The sequence below is a fragment of the Schistocerca cancellata genome, chromosome 5, assembly GCF_023864275.1.
Source record: "Schistocerca cancellata isolate TAMUIC-IGC-003103 chromosome 5, iqSchCanc2.1, whole genome shotgun sequence".
NCBI classification, from domain to species: domain Eukaryota; kingdom Metazoa; phylum Arthropoda; class Insecta; order Orthoptera; family Acrididae; genus Schistocerca; species Schistocerca cancellata.
In genome coordinates, this window is record NC_064630.1 from 689,411,086 (window position 1) to 689,432,910 (window position 21,825).

Sequence of the window (21,825 nt, forward strand, 5' to 3'; positions counted from 1 at the left end):
TGCATCAAACCAGTCTCTGGACTGAAGACCACAACCACAACCACAACCACAACAACAACAACAACAACAACAACAAGTCAATAATCAATAGGACTGTCTGCACCAGTGAAACAGAGTACCTGTAAGGCATGATGCACTCAAGTGAGATTAATAATGAGTTCTTTTCAGAGTCTGCCACACCTCAATGAAAAATCTTTGACAGTGGAAAATGAACAGTAGTAGTAGTATATATTATTGTAGACACAATTTGACTTCTCTGTGATTTCAGATACTCTCTTGGATCGAAGTCTGGATACTACCTCTGCCTGAAGGCTCTGATATCAGTGTCTTCTTGTTAGCTGGATACCTGTAAAAACATGTGTGCAAACCTGCTACTTTCTCAAAGACTAAAGCAGACAAGTCTCCCTGATAATGTGTGTCCTTTTGCTGTTTATGAGCCTCACTCTGCTTTAAAAATTTGTGGTAATTTGCTGTCTATTCTGGCACACTGTGAGCAATTAATAACAGTTGGCTCTACCCAGTTTAGCTCACTCTGTCTGTCTACAAGATCCATTACACAGTAGATAGCGGCACACAAGTTGATTGTCTGTTCCTTAATGTCCAGAAAGCATTTGACACAGTTCCACAGTGCAGTCCAGTGAACTAAATCTAAATTACAGACTAATGGGCCGTGTCTGTAACTGGGTTAAAGACTTCCTAGTAAATTTAAACAGAACAGAGCAAATCACATTTTACAATGAGAAATGCTCAGGAGTGAAAGTAGCTTTAAGCCTAACCGATGGAGACTTACTGTGCTGTTACTATTTACAATGCACATGTATATGGGCTGCTGGTGTATTGCAGGGGATCCAGAAGGCTTCTTGTGGATGATACTGTTGTTCATGTGCAAGTAATAACAGCAAATTATTGCAAAATGGAGCTGACCTTCAACATAAAGATACGTAAAATATTGCATATGAATATGCCAATATGCACATTGTTGTTTGAGTCCATGATTGGTGATAAATCAACGGAAACAGTAAGAGCAGTATACTTCTTAATGGGTTCATTTTGCAAGTGGCAGAGCATGAGAAATTCCTTCTCAGCTTCAACTGCAGGCCATTGCCTGGCTGCGGGCATCACAGAAAGGTTTACTGTTACAAATTCACGAAATTGTGAAAGTATTACTACATTCCAGGTGTCTCACGAAATAACAATTACAGGAAAAGCAGAGAAATTTACGACTATACTGAGGTTTCAGGTTATTGATCTTCACACGCATCATTAGCAAATGGAATGGGAAAGTAAAGAATGATATGAGTTCCTGAAGTATCCTCAATCACATGCTGAAGTGGCTTGCAGAGTGCAGTTGCAGATGTTGAGTGTGGCTGTGCTTGTCCCAATCTTCTTTATATACCTCACATTATTTGAAGCAGACTCCATAGTAAAGGTAAGTACTCTGAAATATGATTTCAGGACTGTCTCACACAGAGTGAGGGGCTTTTATGACACCAATGATTTGTCATACCACAGATCTTTGTATAACATGTTACTGAGAAATTTGCACAACCTTCTATAATACCGAAGTGAAAACTAACAATTTCATCAGTAATCCATGGGACACAAATGCTTCATGAAATTGGACCATTTCCATACTTACACTTACAAACATGTAAAAAATGTGTTACAGACATGGATACAAATCTATACACACCTAACAGAATATGTAGGATAGTTCTGATACATTGCAGTTTTGAGATAGACCTTGACGAATACACAACAGCATTGCAGCAAATGGCGAGAGAGAGAGAGAGAGAGAGAGAGAGAGAGAGAGAGAGAGTTGATCACCTAACTAGTCCATAAGGAAGTTTCATTAAAGAATAAAACTGTTGCAGAGTAAAATATATATTATAGCATTTTTCCACGTTGCATATTAGTACTGACTGAATTTTTCCAAGCAGTTCAAAGCTACATTCAACCCATGATTTACAAAATATGTTGACTGGTTCTTTGTTTTACCAATGAATGTGCCCACTAGTTAGAACACGGAAGATTATCTATTTGTAGAGATATACAATTGTACAGGAAAGATTAGCATGCTGGCTCAAAATTTCATTAAAGTACCCAGTTTCCTTCACTAATTCTTTCTACCAGAATATGAATTAAAATCATGGTAATTTTTTTTTAAATTTGTGTTTAACTTTTATTGTTATGGAATACAATCTACTCCAACATGGACAGAACTATCTCCAACAAAACGATATGTCTCATATGCAATAAGACAGCGACTACCTGAATGATCCATTTCAAACTTACTGCAGTACAATCAATACAATGGTGATACAACTGTGTGTGCATACTGACAACGACATTTGACACCGCATTAACAAATTCAATTCACACAGTAGCTGCAAAATGTTACTCACCTTTCTGAACGACTTCACCATAATCTCATTATCCTCAGACAGGTCCTCAAACTTTTTAGACGTCCCTTCTGCCAGTTTGATTTTTATGGCCTGTCAACAGAAATTACTATTAATCTAATAATAAGTAGCAGGTGGATGCTTCAATGATTTTATGAACATTGTCGTGAACATCTTCATCATCTGGAAACCCAATCAGTTCTTATTTTGAATCATAAAAGAATAAAATTATAGTTCCTTTTGATTAGTAATAACATGCTATTATTCTCTTAATGACCAAACACAGAATTAAGTAATAGGAAATCCAGGTTGGAGATCAACACTATCATGGAAAGGATAGATTGCTACTTACCATAAGAAAGACAGGTTGAGTTGCAAACAGGTAAAATGAAAAGATTGTTATGCACTGAGCTCTCAGCCACAGCCTTCTTCAGAGGGGAAAAGACACACACACACACACACACACACACACACACACACACACGCTATTTCCAGCTGTTGCGGCAAGAATGCAACTCTCCCACGTAACAAAAGCACAATCCAGAGTGAGGCAAGGGGAAAGGATAACAGGCAGTCTGAATAAGCAGACAAAAAAAAGAAAAAAAATACAACATTTCTCCGGAAGAAAATACACATTTTCCATGTTAAGTGGCAGTATGCTTTCCCCTGGAACTGGGAAACTTACCAACCCCTTGAATGGTAATGGTTTCCTACAATGGCATAGAGCTTCCTGGCACTTTAGGAAATGAAACAAGGCAGGTGGGGGACCTAACCTCCTTTCGGAAAGATTTGAGATCGCAGCAACACGTAGGCTCCATATTTTCGTACGTATTATGAAACTATAAATACGAATTCTACCAAACACAGCACATTAGTTTCTGAGGCACTGAAACAGAGATTGTGATGTGCTTTTGTCAGCCAATCAATCACATCACATGATCTCACCAGCAAACAACAGCACATATTCAGAGCATACGACATCTGATGTCAGCCAACAGCATACATCACTGCTAAGTAGTGGGAACACACAAATCAGAAAAGTTAATAGTTTAAATTAATAAACGCATGCTATAGCTACAAGAAAATCTCAGCTTTCACATACAATATTGGTCTTTTTTGTGTGTCTTATCCTTGAAGATACCCAAACACAAATGTGCAGAGGAAACTTTTAAATAATAACATAAATGTCTCGTCATCTGGGCCCAAACTTTTTCTAAGTGGCTGGCCCTCAAAGTGTTCAGTTTGTAATGGAAATCAAAATGTTCTGTGATTTAATAAATTAATATTGCGTAAAACGAAATTTGCTTTGAAAGAAATGCTTCTCAAACAAACCATTTGCAATATTTTCCTGTGACCTGTTCGAAATAGTTTTGTTTCAACGGTTGCCAGAGAGCGCCAGAGAACAGATGTTACTGCACAAGCACAGCTACGACGACATAGGAAGCCCATGCTTAGTGTTTGCTCCACTCATATGCCTTTTGTTGCATTTCTGTTTGCGCAGCACTGTCTTTTTTTTCTTTTTTTCGGTTATTATATGTGGGGCAATTGTTTTATCATACCCTATCCAGATAAGGAACGCAAAATAAGAAAGCAGTCCTTGGCTTAATATTCATTTCATAACTAGATTCTACGACTCCAAGTACCTTAACATTTTGCTATGTAGTGATTTTAACAAAGCTTTTTTTTTTTTATTCGTACTCTGCAGTACTATTACGTAGCATTTCCAATCAGGTTTACATCCCACCACAACTTAACTTTTTCAAATTGTGTAAAAAATTAACAAGGTTAACTGTAGAGCCAAGAAACTATATAACTCGCAGTTTATATTGTGCTCCAGAACACACATAAAGCCTTGTGGCGAGTTACAATGATAAAACACAGAGTGCTGGCTATCTGTGATTTACTGAAGACTGGCATTCTGTAAATTTAAGATGTAAACAACATAAATTAAGAAATAATCTCGCACCTAGAGGAGGTACCAGACAAATGCTGAAACACGTCTCATGATTGAAAGACACTGTTTCAAGGAAAACTTGTAAAATTCTGCTAAGCCTGTCAATACATTCAAAACAAATCATTTTATTCAATACTAATAACCAAATTTGCCCACTTTTTCAGTTTCAAGTGAACACTTACATATGTCTGTACATATATAGCATTGAGAGATATTACATTATGTGATAAAAGAAGACATCAGAGAATACTTCAAGCGCACCGGAATTTTGTAAACCATACTAAAATGCATGATTCAATTTAAAGTGCACATTTGTATGTCCAGTCATTATGAAGTAGGTCCATGCCTGATATTAAGCTCTTCAGTGTGGTTTCTTGGACACCAATTTTCTTAGAGTACCAGTAGTGTATTGCCTTATGTTTGAGTCTTTATTATGGTAGAATGCCACAGATGCCAGAAAATGAAAACATGCACTGAAATCCAGCGAACAGATGGAACTAACCAATGGCGTCAAATGGAACACTTTCAGGACTGCCCCAAGTTTCCCCAAGTTAAATTTCCTGATTTCCAGGTAAGTTTTACCATTTTTCCCTGACAAATTTTTGAGATCTCAAAAGTAAGTAAAGACATAACTTGACAAAAAATTTAAGGACTTCTGTATTTCTCCCCCGTGTGACCAAAAACCTCAAGTACTCCCCCGTGTGACCAAGAACCTCAAGTACTAACAACATCTTTTGTAATGAACTGTTTTTAGATGGAGAAAGCAAGCCAAATGGTGTTTCGTTAAGACCACTGCTACTATTTTATATCAATAAAACGAAACACATCTGGTGATAAGCATTTCCTTGGAGTCGCAAGGCAGATTTAAAATTTCTTCACTGATTTTGGAAACAGCCTCAGAAAAAAACAAGCCTCTTGAAAGAAGTGTACAAAACGGGGAAGAGTTGTGTAAACCAACGCTAAAGATGACCGCCAATAAAATGTTGGTTTTACTATGTTCGTTACTGTCTGTTATTATCCACTGTGTTACATCTATTATATTCCAGGTACTGTGTCATTTTCTTTCGAGAAATATGTGAGTACACAGCGTACAAACTGCCAGCGATTGCCACAATTTTCTTCTTCTCATGAACCATACTTCGTAACATATAAACTACTTTCAAAGTGCCAAAATATACTACTATAAATAAAATGTCTACAAAATTGGACACTGTACAATGTACTTGCAGTGAGACAGTCGTTATTCCTGAAATCCAATTCCCATGGCCTCTGGCCTGCCGAGGAGCACCTTGGTCCTGGTTGAAGAGAATGTTAATTTCTCTTTCTGGTCTTATACTTTGGAAAATCCAGGATGGAATGTAACAATATTATGAGCAGGAAAGTTGCTATTCGTCATATAGCAGAGACACTGAGTTGCATATAGGCACAACAAGAAGACTTTCACAATTAAAGCTTTCAGCCATTGGCCTTCGTCAGCAACAGACACACATACGCACACACCCACACTCACTCAAACGCAACTCTCACAAACGACTGCAGTCTCAGGCAACTGAAACCACTGCCTGAGACTGCAGTCATGTGTGAGAGTTGCATTTCAGAGAGAGAGAGAGAGAGAGAGAGAGAGAGAGAGAGAGAGAGTGGGTGTGTGTGTACTGTTGACGAAGGCCAATGACCGAAAGCTTTAACTGTGAAAGTCTTTTTGTTGTGCTCATCTGCGACTCAGCATCTCCGCTATATGGCAAGTGTCAGGTGACAACATGCATGGTTTGGAAGGTGAGCAAGTGGGCAGGCCGCACAAATGGGAGGGGAGGGATAAACATTTATCCTTTTCAATATTTTTGTGCAGAAAGTAAAATGTCAGATTCACAATCACAATTCAGCATTGTGCTCACAAAGTCACTCCTGGACAATGCGAGCTATATGAACAAGGGCCTTGTCATATTGGAACACAGCATCATAACTTGGGAACAAACACTGTACTATGTGATGGACCATATCAGCCAAAATGATTGCATAATTCTTGAGAGTAATGCAGCCTTGCAGAATACCTATGGGGACCATGGAATATCATGATACGGCTGCACATATCACCACCAAACCCCAAACTCTTGGGACATAAACTCTGCCAATAGTTGGGAACAGTGTGAAGTAATGTAATTCTTCAGGCTTTTCCAGCAAGGCACTGTCATGAACAATCTGGATTAAGCTGGTTACTTGCAATTTCATGCATAATATTTCAACTTCAAGACTTGCAGTCTTCTTCAGGTGCTGGCTGATACTGATCCTAGTGTGGAACGAATCTGGTATTTATGCCTATGTTGTGATAGGCACTCTGCAGTCTACACCATGTCAGATAGTCTGTCCACAGTATGTGCTGACCAATAGCATTGACTGTAGTGTTTTTCCAGCAGTGACTTTAGTGTTTTTCTAGCTGCGACTGTTCTAAACGCTGAGCACATACTTTGTGGTTATTACCCATTGTCAATCCTGCTGTATGGAGTTCTGAATGACATTCAAGTTGTGCTAGATATTTTATCTTCTGTCAGATATCATTTAAGACCTCCTGTGATCTTGGATGCTCTATTACCATAGCATGCAGTGTTGGGTATTTCATCTGAGATCCATGCTCACTAGGAGTAGCTGTAATGCTATTTTTAGGCTGTTTGTGACTCTGTAGAATGTCCTCAGGTACTGGGTCTGTTGGGTGCCCTTTGTTACTTCAGACAATGGACCTAGTAAGTGAGGACATTCTGCTGAGTTTAAAGCAGCAATTTGACCACCACCTGCCTGAAAATAACACTGCAGCCCATCCTGATGTACATGTACCTCAGATGGAATGCCTGACATGGCATGCCAGAGTAACAGGACGTCTTAGATAAACAAATATATATATAAAAAAAACACCTGAACATGCCTTGAAGGCCCAACGATACCGATCAGTTGCCGTGTCATCCTCAGCCCTTAGGCATCACCAACTATGGATATGGAGGGGTAGTAGTCAGCACACCACTCTCCTGGCCGTTTGACCCATCCAAGTGCTAGCCAAGCCTGACAGTGATTCACTTCAGTGATGTAATGGGAACCAGTGTTACCACTACTGCGGAAAGGCCGTTGGTTTCCTAGATGGCAGGAGTACTTAAATGATAAAATCTGAAGATAAAATGTGTACCACGACTTTGGCATCATTCAAAACTTTATACAGCAAGATTGGCAATTGATAATAACCACAAAGTATGCACACAACATTCAGAACAGCTGCAGCTAGATCAAAACACTACAGTCACTGCTATTGATTGGTGCCTATCACAGACAGAGCACCTGATGTGGTGCAGACTGTAGACGAAGCACCTAGCACAACATAGGCATCAATACCATGCTTGTTCCACACTGTTTAACGTGACTGTGTGGAACCAGATTCATCTGATCAAATGAGTTTCTTCCATTGCTCCGTAATCTTGGGTTTATAGCTTCAGCACCATGCTGTCCTGTTACGAGCATTAGCATCAGTGTTGAGTGGTTTTGGAATTCCAGCTCACCCTGCGATTCCCCGTTAAGGAGCTCCCTTCATGTTGCTTTGTTACTGAAAGGGTCCACGAGTGTAACACTCAGTTGTCCAGTGACTTCTGCAGCTGTCATTCATTCACTTATTATTCATCACAATCCTCTTCAATGATTGTTTATCACAATCATTCAACACACACTTTCATCCATATTGTGACTTAAGGAGGAGAATGATATTTCACTTTCTCTGTATGTGGTATAGATCTAAAAGCACCGAACACCTCAGCTACTTTGGTTACGGAAGCACCCACCAAATGAACTCACTTAGCTCACTTAGCTCCAGTGAACTCACTTAGCTCCAGTATAATGCACTCACAACTACACAAAACACTGTTCTGACCAGATTAACACATGCAATATATTGTGGACACTGCACAGGTGCCATTCATGGTCAGATTAACAGTGCAACCTTCAGGCTTGTTTCTGCATTTTTCTCCAACCCCCATATGTTATCAGAAATGGAAAGATTGGGAGAAGGTGCTACAAACCAAACTTCGGCACCCAACTAGCATCATATTGTAAGATACACAAAGGAACTAATATTGAAAGCATGCGACAGTTCATGTGCAATGGAATTTGACACTGAACAACTTATTTCATTAAATTCTGACAGCAATTATAATGACCATACTGATATTAGTGGAAGTGTTTTAGTTTTAAGTGATGTGCAGCAATTAGTGACATAGTGTGTTACGAAAAATTCAGTTGTGTTCACCCCATACATTTTTCTCCATTTACTTAAATAATTTGTTACTTTGAAACTTTTATGTGACTGACTGCTCTATTTAATGAGCCTGTTATTCACCTGTAACATGTGATTAAGGCTGACACTTCGCCGTCCCTCTTGCAGCAGCAGCCCCCACCACTGATATACCCACTACCTACAACAGGGTGTATACGTGGACAAGGAAAAAAAAATTCCCAGATTTCTCCTGGATCTCCCAGTTAAAAATACACTTTCTCCTGGGTGAAAATACACTTTTTCTGTGTTAAGTGACAGTAATCTTTCCCTCAGAACTGTACAATTTGTCAATCATTTGAATGGTTATGGTTTTATACAGCGGCTTATAATTTCCCGGCACTTTAGAAAACGCAACACAGGGGAAAAAACATGCTTTGCAATGTTCTTTGACGTGCAGCAACAGGTATGCTGCATATTTTCATATTATTGAAGTATAAATTCACATTCCACCAAACACCGCATGTTCTTTCTGAAGCTCTGAAATCTAGATTGCGATGTGCTTTTGTAAGCCAGTCGTAGCTCATGTCACGTGATCTCGCCAGCTGGTAACAGCGGATATTCATAGAATAGGACACGTGATATAGTCAGTCAACAGCACCATCACTGTTAAGTAGCACAAACACACGAACAGGAAAAGTTAATGGTTCAAATTAATATACATAGTGTTGCTACAAGAAAAGCAAAGCTTCGTATATAATATTTAAGCAAAGCTTTCACGTATTATGATGATCTTTTTTGCGCGTGTTACACTTAAAGATACATCACACAAATGTGCCAGTAAAATGTTTAATACCGAAATAAATCTCTGATCTACTGGGCTCGAAATTGTTCTGAATGGCTTGTCATCAAAGAGTTGACTTTTAAATGAGAATCAAATGCTCTGTGATTTAAGAAATTCATCGTATATTCTCGCACATAGTTCATCTTACGTAAACGGAAATTTAGTTCGAAAATAACACTTTTCAAACCACAATTCGCAATATTTTCCCGCGATCTGTTAGAAATAGATTTGTTCCGGTAGTTGCCAGAGAGCGCGAGATTAGAGGCATCACCGTGCTTGCGCAGCTACGATGACATAAGCAGCCCAATGTTCCTATGTGTAAAACATTACAAGATCTAAAATTATGTCATAAAAGAAACAAGACATCAGAGGATACTCCAATAGCGTCGGAATTTGATGAACCATACTGAAATGAATAATTCGCCTTAAAGTGCACATTTGTACATCCAGATTCCAAACTAAGTAGGCTTCAACCTGATATTAAGCTTCTCAGTGCGGTTTTCGGGACGTAAATTTTCTTGGAGTACCTGTACTGTATTATCTCACGTTTGGTTCTTTATTATGGCATAATGCCATACGTGCTAGAAGATGAAGACGTGCACTTGAAATGCAGCGAACAGTTGAAACTAGCCAATAGTGTGGAATTAAACACATCATTTCAAATAAATTGAGATAAATAGTCTAATTTCTTTAGCAAAGCAAGAAAAATAATTTCATTGTTCTTCAAGACGATTAATGCTCGACTGTCAGAAAGGGTGAAATAAAATAAAACCTGAAACTAGTAACATATTTTAGCCCTCCGTAATTATGTGAATGTATTTTAGTTCACTTGATAGCTCCTAGCCACAGAAATCACATTTTTTTATTTGACATGAGAGCAGTAAACAAAGAGGAAAGAGCAACATCACTAAATGTAAACACGGATTAAATGGAGACTACCCCCTACCGTCCCCCCTCCCCACTATAACTCTGCTCTGCACAACAGCCCCAGATCTAGGATATTTCGAACCGGGGCAATACTAGATGGTGGCAAACCCCTCTCTGCCTGCATCCCTAGAGCATTTGAGATAGGATGTCAAAAATTAAAATAAAAAGACTTTTCAAAAATATGTTCATTTTGTAGCATACACCTTTCTGAAGAGTCTGATGCATAAAACATATAACTTTGAGGAAATGTAAGAAGTGTTATTTGGTCTTAAGTGCGCCAAAGTGTAGTGCCACGCCTCTTAACACAGCGTTCTTCTACCGCACGTCACTGTATTTTGCACTGTGGAACTCAAATGTGTATATTTTGTAATGGATGCCATCAAACTTTTCAGGATAGCGGAAATTACAACGTCCTGTGGTGCCTCTCCTGCTCCCAGTTGGCCGGTTTGACATCCTGCCCCTCTTTTTATAAATAAATAAATAATAAAAAAAAAAACACTCGCAATTAATACTGGATGGGATTATTTGTATCAGGAAGAACAAGAACTCTTCAGAATATATGGACTATTTATCGCCTATTAGCTAATAATTTGCTGTTCTGTGAGGCATAAAATTAAATATAGGATAAATAAAGCCAGTATAGACAAGAGACAAGCAAAACAGTACACATTTATTCAGTCCTCAGTTCCTACCATTTTTTTCTGTCTAATCTTGCTACAGCTTTACATGGCGTACTTTCCTTTCTGCTATCTATCACCTCATCAAAATTCGTCAAACATTTTGCTACATGAAAAAGCTGTTAATACAAATAGTGCCCAAGACTGGTGTGGTTTCTCGATCTGATTACGTCTATTTTGCCACTGTCTACTAGATAGAAGAAAATAGGCCTTTCTAATATTGCAGCAATTGTAACACACACCAAATAAGTGAGACTGTTTTGGTAATAATAGTCATTATTTATAATATGACAGAATATAATTTGTGAAGTACCAATATGAAATGCCTATTTAGCCTGCTACCAGCAAAAAGGTTTATGTTAGAAATAGTTTTACATTTCATTCATATGATCCAGTTTCGCAAGCATGAGATCGAAAAGTAGTAGTACGAAATTTTTGTATAAGTTTGGAATAGTCATATTCTTCCAGAATTTGTGTGATATCCCTGTTTCTTCTCCTTCCTCGTTCTACCAAACAATCTTCTCATCACCAATTCTGTAACTATTCCTACCACTGACAAAACTCATTCTCCAGTTAACTCTACTAACCGTGACAGAATCACCAATTTAGTTATCCAGCGATTATTCTCCGGTTAGGTGTTATTACGTGTTTGTACAACACGTTTTCCACGCTACTCCCAAATAGAACTTAAATGGCTGCTAGTTGGGGACTGTACAACTTGCCCTTTCTAGGTAACGATCTGGCCAAAAATTTTCTGTCAAAATTTCATTTTCTTGGATACACTGAGAAGATAACACGTAATCTTTCTTACCTGTTGTTCCTGTTAGTCATTTATTTCCCCTCTGGTAGTCTGAATCTATTGATTACACTAGTTATTATAACAACGCTGATATTCGCATGCCTCATCAATCACATAAACAAACAGCAGTTGGCATTCAACCATTCGGCTTTATTCCGCTCAGCTAGTATAGCCCTGCCCCCTTTTGTCTGCAGTAAAGTTTATTTGTAGATGAATTCCCCTGGCACAGACATCACGTTCACTACGCACGCATATTCAAATATCAACTTATAATTCATTCAGAAATCAACGTGGAATGTGTTCAAAAACCAATAGGGATGCATTTCAAAATAATCTAAATAATCGATAGACCAACGTGCACTAGATGCTAGACATTTTGTGAAACAAGGTTTCTAATGTAAACAGTTGTGAAGTCACACTCGTCGGAGGTAATTTGTTGTTAAGGAGCACTGCATAGTCTTCCTAAAGCCTTTCACACGTTTTGCTGTTGGGAGACACTTTTATGAGCTCTGTGTTTGTTTATGTGGCCCACTTCCGTTGCAACTTAAGTTTTATTCTCTTGTTCATGTTTTGTTGTGCAGTATTATTCTGCAGTAGCGGGATATAGAAATAGACATTGTTAGAGTATTGGCTCTTACTAGTCAAAATTACAAAAAATTAACTTAAAACTACAACAATGAAAAATTCCCAGAAATCTAAAAAATTCCCAGGTTTTTCCCAGTTTTCTCCCAGAGGAAAAAATTCCCACGTCTTTCCCGGCTGTCCCAGGTCATATACACCCTGTACAAAGATGCTTGCAAAAGTCAGTCAGCAGATTACTAGTTTCTTTTTTTGTATACACACAACTACAGATAAGAACAAGTAATACATTGTATATGGCTCATCAACCCCATTCCCCACCACTGCAATCTGTCAGCCACAAAGCAATTTTAATGTGAGAATATGTTGAAGATTTTAGGCACCATTCTTATGACCAGTGTGCTAAGAGAATCTAGTGATCAATTTGTCCATGTGGCCTTATAAACAGGATTCTTTTTTAAATCTTGCAAGCAATCTCACTGTCTTCCTATGAAACAGATGGATCATTTAAGAGTCTTTTCATCCTCTATACCCTACAAATGTTTATTGTCAATAACTTTGACAATAGTTATCTTTAATTTGTATGGAGTTTATCTTCTTGCATGCTCTCTCGTATTGTTCATGTCAGCACAGCACTGTCAATCATGGGTTTAGACTGGGCCTCACAAAGAAATCATACAGCATTTCATACTTCAAGAATGACAAAAGTTATCTGTTAAAATGTAGAGAATGTGTGACGATTTTTCCCAGCTACATTCCCATGTGCTATTGGTGTATTGCAACAACAATTATTTTACATACCACCACCAATTTAAATGTACTGTTTGATAAATGATGCCTCTAAGATTTTTTGGGGTATAATCTTCAACTGTATGCACCCATTGTGCTCCTGTATGTCTTCTAATGTCACCTACACATTTGCCATTAAGTCTCCATCTATACCTTTTCTTCTCTCTCTGAATCTAGCAGGTTACCACCTGGTCCACCTCCCAACCATTAGCATAGCGACATGTTCTGTGCACCTCAATTTTATTTTCATCGTGATCATAGATACATCTTCTGTTTCACTCCATTACCTAATCTCTTTTTTTTATTTCTTGTTATTTCTAAAATGCACCTCCATGTTGCTCACTGAGTAACCCTCAGTTTTGAACAACTTTTGCATTTAAATTCCATTTATGTATCAATGAAGTAGTACTAAGAGACCACAGATCACTAATTTACTAAGGAAAAAAAGTGCTACTAATAAGAAATCAATTCCATACCTGTGCAGGCAGCTCTGATGCTTCTTTTGGTAAGCTTCTCAGTTCATCAGCAGTACAAGCCTCCTCATTTCCATAATCCACATAAAACACCCTTATCTCTGGAACTACTTGAATTATTTCTGCTCGGTACCTATAGGTCACAAACAAAACAGAAGTATCACAAAATGTCAACATGTCAAATATAATAAATAATGGAAAATCCAGGATGGAATGTAATGATATTATGAGAAGGAAAGTTGCTGCTCACCATGTAGTGGAGATGCTGAGTCGCAGATAGGCACAACAGAAAGACTCACACAATTATAGTTTTCGGCCATGTGTGTGTAATTCCAAAACACGACTGCAGTCTCAGGCAACTGAAACCACACTGTGAGCAGCAGCACCAGTGCACAATGGGAGTGGCGACTGGGTGGGGGTAGTGGGGGTAGTGTAACCTGCAGCACTTTGCTGACTGCCACCCCCATCATACTATCCCTCCCCCTCTCCGCTCCAGCTTCCTCCTACTCCCACCTACATGCCACTCCCATCATGCACTGGTGCTGCTGCTCACAGTGTGGTTTCAGTTGCCTGAGACTGTAAGCGTGTGTGTGTGTGTGTGTGTGTGTGTGTGTGTGTGTGTGTGTGTGTGTGTGTTGTGGAAAAAGGCCGTAACGGCTGAAAGCTATAATTGTGAGAGCCTTTTTGTTGTGCCTGTCTGCATCTCAGCATCTCCATTATATGGTGAGTAGCAACTTTCCTTCTCATAATACTGGGTGATTCAAAAAGAATACCACAACTTTAGGAATTTAAAACTCTGCAATGACAAAAGGCAGAGCTAAGCACTATCTGTCGGCGAATTAAGGGAGCTATAAAGTTTCATTTAGTTGTACATTTATTCACTTGAGGCGCTGTTGACTAGGCGTCAGTGTCAGTTGATGCTAAGATGGCGACCGCTCAACAGAAAGCTTTTTGTGTTATTGAGTATGGCAGAAGTGAATCGACGACAATTGTTCAGCGTGCATTTCGAACGAAGTATGGTGTTAAACCTCCTGATAGGTGGTGTATTAAACGTTGGTATGAACAGTTTACAGAGAATGGGTGTTTGTGCAAAGGTAAAAGTTCTGGATGGCCGAGAACGAGTGTTGAAAATTTAGCACGCATCCAGCAAGCATTTGTTCGCAGCCCAGGAAAATCTACTCGCAGAGCTAGCAGAGAGTTGCAAATTCCACAATCAACTGTATGGAGAGTCCTATGAAAAAGGTTAGTTATGAAACCTTATCGTCTGAAATTGGTTCAAGCACTGTCTGCAGCTGATAAGATTAAAAGAATCGATTTCTGTGATTTTATCCTTGCTCAAATGGAAACAGATGAATTTTTCGTTTCAAAGATTGTGTTTAGTGATGAAGCAACTTCCCACACTAACGGGAAAGTCAACCGTCACAATGTCTGTATATGGGGCACTGAGAATCCGCGGGAAACAACTCAGTATGAACGTGACTCGCCTAAGGTAAACGTTTTCTGTGCCATTTCAGCCAATAAAGTTTTTGGTCCCTTTTTCTTCGAAGGTGCTACTGTAACTGGACTACAGTATCTGGAGATGTTAGAGAATTGGCTGTTCCCTCAGCTCGAACAAGAAGCACAACAATTCATATTTCAGCAGGATGGAGCGCCACCACATTGGCACTTATCTGTCCGTAACTACCTGAACGTCAACTACCCGAGGCGATGGATCGGCCACCAGGCAGCCCGTGACAGAGCACTTCATCACTGGCCTCCAAGAAGCCCTGATCTTACCCCCTGCGATTTTTTCTTATGGGGGTATGTTAAGGATATGGTGTTTCGGCCACCTCTCCCAGCCACCATTGATGATTTGAAACGAGAAATAACAGCAGCTATCCAAACTGTTACGCCTGATATGCTACAGAGAGTGTGGAACGAGTTGGAGTATCGGGTTGATATTGCTCGAGTGTCTGGAGGGGGCCATATTGAACATCTCTGAACTTGTTTTTGAGTAAAAAAAAACCTTTTTAAATACTCTTTGTAATGATGTATAACAGAAGGTTACATTATGTTTCTTTCATTAAATACACATTTTTAAAGTTGTGGTATTCTTTTTGAATCACCCTGTATTGTTACAATAAATAATGGGTAGGAAAACAGTTGTGATCAACAAAAATCAACTATGGTCTCAAATGTAAGAAGCTACTCATAAGACAAAGATGTAATGTATCATTAACTTTTGGACAAATTGGCAACCTGAATTGCGACAGAAGAAGGGTTTTAATACCCTCAATTTAAACCCATCTCCTAACTTTGCCACAACCTCAACCTCATGATGTGCAATGCATCAGAGGAAATGTCAAACAACAATGTGTGTCAGAACTAAAATCATCATCATTTTCTTCATGGCGTTTACAGGGTGTATACATGGACAAGGAAAAAAATTCCCGGATTTTTCGGTTGAAAGTACACTTTCTTCGGGTGAAAATATATTTTTCCCCGTGATATGTGAGAGTATACTTTTCCTCAGCACTGTACAACTTGTCAGTCTTTTGAATGTTTATGGTTTTATACGCCGACATAGAATTTCCCGGCACTTTAGAAAACGAAACTCGAGCTCGAGGGGGGGGGGGGGGGGGGGGGGGGGGTTGGGTGGGGGGGTTGGGGGGGGGGTGGGGGGGGGGGGTTGGGTGGGTTGGGGGGGGGGGGGGGGGGGGGGGGGCGGACATGTTTTGGAAAGATCTTTGATGTGCAGCAGCAACATGTACGCTGCATATTTTCGTGTTACGAAGATATAAATTTGAACTCCACTAAACACCGCATGTTACTTTCCAAGGCATTCAAATCGAGATTGTGACGTGCTTTTGTCAGCCAGTCATAGCTCATGTCATGTGATCTCGCCAGCTGATGACAGTATAGGACACGTGATATAGTCAGCCAATAGCAAGATCACTCTTAAGTAACCCAAACACACAAATAAGGAAAGTTGATGGTTTAAATTAATATACATGGTGTTGCTACAATAAAAGCAGAGGTTTCACATATAATCGTAGTCTCTAAGATTAATAAGCTGCAAGAGAAGCTAAGCTTCCACATATAATCTTGATCTTTTTTGCGCGTGTTATACTTTAAAGATATATCACACAAATGTGCCAGTGAAATTTATAATAACGACGTTAATGTCTGATCTTCTGGGCTCGAAATTCTTGTCCACAAAGAGTTGATTTTTAATTGTGAGTCTAACGCTCTGTGATTTAAGAAATTCATCGTACATTCTCGCATGTAGTTCATCTTGTGTAAAAGGAAATTTACTTTGAAAGTAATGCTTTTCAAATCACCATCCGCAATGTTTTCCCGTGACCTGTTAGAAACTGATTCGTTTCAGCAGTTTCCAGAGAGCGCCAGATAACAGGTGCCACCGCTCTTTCACAGCTACAATGACACAGGAAGCCTGTATGTTCGTACATGTAAAACATTAAAAGATGTTGCACTATGTCACAAAAGAAACAAGACATCAAAGGACACTTCAAGTTCATCGGAATTTCGTGAACCATACTAAAATGCATAATTGGGCTTAAATGCACATTCGTATGTCGAGATTCGAATGTAAATTTTCTTGAGTACCAGTACTGTATTTTCTCATGTTTTCTTCTCCATTGATTTTAATTAATACTCCAAATTTTTATTTTGTTTCCTTTACTGCTTGCACAATATACAGATTGAATAAGAACGGGGAGAGGCTACAACCCTGTCTCACTCCCTTCCCAACCACTGCTTCCCTTTCATGCCCCTCGACTCTTATAACTGCCATCTGGTTCCTGTTCAAATTGTAAATAGCCTTTCGCTCCCTGTGTTTTACCCCTGCCACCTTTAGAATTTGAAAGAGAGTATGCCAGTCAACAGTGTCAAAAGATTTCTCTAAGTCTACAAATGCTAGAAACATAGGTTTGCCTTTCCTTAATCTTTCTTCTAAGATAAATCGTAGGGTCAATACTGCCTTATGTGTTCCAACATTTCTACGGAATCCAAACTCATCTTCCCCGAGGTCAGCTTCTACCAGTTTTTCCATTCATCTGTAAAGAATTCGCGTCAGTATTTTGCAGCTGTAACTTATTAAACTCATAGTTCAGTAATTTTCACATCTGTCAACACCTGCTTTCTTTGGGATTGGAATTATTATATTCTTCTTGAAGTCTGAGGGAATTTCACCTGCCTCATACATCTTGCTCACCAGATGGTAGAGTTTTGTAAGGACTGGCTCTCCCAAGGCTGTCAGTACTTCTAATGGAATGTTGTCTACTCCCGGGGCCTTGTTTGGACTTAGGTCTTTCAGTGCTCTGTCAAACTCTTCACGCAGTGTAATATCTCCCATTTCATCTTCATCTACCTCCTCTTCCATTTCCATAATATTGTCCTCAACAACATCGCCCCTGTATAGACCCTCTATATACTCCTTCCACCTTTCTGCTTTCCCTTCTTTGCTTAGAACTGGGGTTCCATCAGAGCTCTTGATATTCATGCAAGTGGTTCTCTTTTCTCCAAAGGTCTCTTTAATTTTCCTGTAGGCAGTATCTATCTTACCCCTCGTGAGATAAGCCTCTACATCCTTACATTTGTCCTCTAGCCATCCCTGCATAGCCATTTTGCACTTCCTGTTGATCTCATTTTTGAGACGTTTGTATTCCTTTTTGCGTGCTTCACTTACTGCATTTTTGTGTTTTCTCCTTTCATCAATTAAATTCAGTATCAATTCTGTTACCCAAGGATTTCTACTAGCCCTCGTCTTTTTACCTACTTGATGCTCTGCTGCCTTCACTATTTCGTCCCTCAAAGCTACCCATTCTTTTTCTACTGTACTTCTTTCCCCCATTCCCGTCAATTGTTCCCTTATGCTCTCCCTGAAACTCTCTACAACCTCTGGTTCTTTCAGTTTATCCAGGTCCCATCTCCTTAAATTCCCACCTTTTCGTAGTTTCTTCAGTTTTAATCTACAGTTCATAACCAATAGATTGTGGTCAGAGTCCACATCTGCCCCTGGAAATGTCTCACAATTTAAAACCTGGTTCCTAAATCTCTGTCTTAACATTATATAATCTATCTGATACTTTGTAGTATCTCCAGGCTTTTTCCAAGTATACAACCTTCTTTCATGATTCTTGACCAAGTGTTACCTATGATTAAGTTATGCTCTGTGCAAAATTCTACCAGGCGGCTTCCTCTTTCATTTCTTACCCCCAATCCATATTCACCCACTATGTTTCCTTCTCTCCCTTTTCCTACACTCGAATTCCAGTCACCCATGACAATTAAATTTTCGTCCCCCTTCACTACCTGAATAATTTCTTTTATCTCATCATACATTTCATCAATTTCTCCATCATCTGCAGTGCTAGTTGCCATATAAATTTGTACTACTGCAGTAGGTGTGGGCTTTGTGTATCATGGCCACAATAATGCGTTCACTAAGCTGTTTGTAGTAGCTTACCTGCACTCCTATTTTTTTTTTTATTCATTATTAAACCTACTCCAGCATTACCCCTATTTGATTTTGTGTTTATAACCCTGTATTCGCCTGACTAAAAGTCTTGTTCCTCCTGCCACCAAACTTCACTAATTTCCACTATATCTAACTTTAACCTATCCATTTCCCTTTTTAAATTTTCTAACCTACCTGCCCGATTAAGGGATCTGACATTCCACGCTACGATCCGTAGAACGCCAGTTCTCTTTCTCCTGATAACGATGTCCTCATGAGTAGTCACCGCCTGGAGATCCGAATGGGGGACTATTTTACCTCCGGAATATTTTACCCAAGAGGACGCCATCATCATTTAAACATACAGTAAAGCTGCATGCCCTCGGGTAAAATGGTGGCTGTTGTTTCCCCTTGCCTTCGGCCGTTCGCAGTACCGCAACAGCAAGGCCGTATTACAGTCAATCATCCAGACCGTTGCCCCTGCAACTACTGAGAAGGCTGCTGCCCCTCTTCAGGAAGCACACGTTTGTCTGGCCTCTCAACAGATACCCCTCCGTTGTGGTTGCACCTACGGTACGGATATCTGTATCATTGAGGCACGCAAGCCTCCCCACCAACGGCAAGGTCCATGGTTCATGGGAGGGGTGTTCCTGGGTACACCTTACAATTACATCATAGTCAGGCAGAGATTCCGAAATCATATATTTAATTGTTCCTGGGTACACCTTACAATTTAATATCCGATTTCGGAATCTGCCTGACCATGATGTAATCTAACTGAAATCTTCCCCTATCTCCCAGCCTTCTCCAAGTATACCACCACCTCTTGTGATTCTTGAACGGAGTATTCGCAGTTACTTGTCAAAATTTACTGAAGAACTCTATCTTTCTGCTATAATTCCGTGTACCAAGCTCATATCCTCCTGTCGCCCTTCTTCTACTCCTTCCCCTACAACCACCTTCCAGTCCCCCATTACCATTAGATTTTCATCTCACTTTGCATACTGAATTACCCATTCAATATCTTCAGGTATTTGATCTCTCAATCTTCCGTTGCGATGTAGGTATGTATAACTGAACTAAAGTTGTCAGTGTTTGCTGTTGATTCAGATGAGAACCGCCCTGTCACTGACCTGTTCACAGCAACACACACTGTACTCTACCTTCCTACTCATAATGAATGCTAATCCTGTTATAATGTTTTCTGCTGCCATTGATGTCCGTCCCGGTAGCTGAGTGGTCAGCGTGACAGACTGTCAATCCTAAGGGCCCGGGTTCGATTCCCGGCTGGGTCGGAAATTTTCTCCGCTCAGGGACTGGCTGTTGTGTTGTGCTAATCGTCGTCATTTCATCCCCATCGCCGCGCAGGTCGCCGAAGTGGCGTCAAATCGAAAGACCTGCACCGGCGAACGGTCTACCTGACGGGAGGCCCTAGCCACACGACATTTCCATTTTTTTTGCTGCCATTGATATTACCCTATACTCATCCGAACAGAAATCCTTGTCTGCTTTCTATTTCACTTGTATCAGATTGAGGCTCTGCATTTCCCTTTTCAGATTTTCTAGCTTCCCTGCCACGTTCAAGCTTCTGACATTCCACACCCTGAGTCATAGAACGTTATCTTTCCGTTGGTGATTTTATCTTTTTCTCATTGTCATCTCCTTCTTGGCAGTCCCCTCCCAGAGTTGAATGGGGGACTGTTCAGAAATCTTTTGCCAATGGCGAGATCATCATGACACACTTTCGATTATAGGCCACACGTCCTGTGGAAACACATTATTTGTCTTTAATGTAGTAGTTTCCATTGCCTTCTGCATCCCCATTCCATTAATCATTGCCGATTCTTCCACTTTTAGTGTCAGTTTCCTACACCAAAGTAAGAGAATGCCCTGACCCTCTGTCCGCTCCTCTGCCTTCTTTGACATGGCCATTGGCTGAATAAAGGATGACTTCTTATGCCGGAAGTCTTTGGCCGCCACTGCTAATCATTTCTATTCAAAATTTAAGTGGTGGCAGGGTTCGAACCTTCGATCAAGACGCTAACCCTAGACCTAAACTTCTTGATGATTGAATATTTTTATTACAACTGGACACAGAATGCTGGCTTCTCTACTGGACATCACTTGAAATAAGTTATGAGTAACTCCAGGTTCAAGTCCCGATCTAGTAAAAATTTTCGAATGTCACTGCAGATAATAGATCTATTGCATTTGAGCTGGATTTCAAGAATAGATGGCGTGAAACTAGTTGGTTCATAAATAAATATTTATTATACAGCTGAAATGGTCTTTTTCATCATGATACAATTCTACATCTGTGGATGACCACAACACAAAATTTTCTGTGACTAAGTGCAATGCAGGAAAAAAAAATTATCACTTTTTGCTGGGTAATATATCAGTCAAATGATGTATCGAGCACCGAATCCATATCTGATGTCAGTTTCTCTCTATCAGAAACTATTTTGTCACAAGGTGACTTCGTCATAAACTTCAAGATTGGCAAAATCATGGAATTGGAACATTGTTTATGTTAATTTCAGCAGATATTTTATTGAATTATAAACATGGAAACATCAGATAGGAAGTGCACAGCTATTGGCTTATATTTTCTTTCTGTCTTCTTCTGAAAACATAATATTTACCTTTTTCTCCTATGAATGTCTTACAGAAGTGATCAACC

The 21,825-nt window shown here is 39.6% G+C and overlaps 1 protein-coding gene across 3 annotated transcripts in view; it reads right to left on the minus strand.

Annotated features, from left to right (window-relative positions):
* Positions 1-21,825, minus strand: part of LOC126189027 (uncharacterized) — a 212,922-nt gene that overhangs the window by 83,498 nt on the left and 107,599 nt on the right. For all 3 annotated transcript variants that reach the window (XM_049930859.1, XM_049930858.1, XM_049930857.1), the window contains exons 12-13: positions 13,688-13,817; positions 2,406-2,495 (exon numbers count right to left, since the gene is read on the minus strand). In XM_049930859.1, the coding sequence (XP_049786816.1) occupies positions 2,406-2,495; positions 13,688-13,817 (220 nt within the window). The remainder of the gene's footprint in view (positions 1-2,405; positions 2,496-13,687; positions 13,818-21,825) is intronic.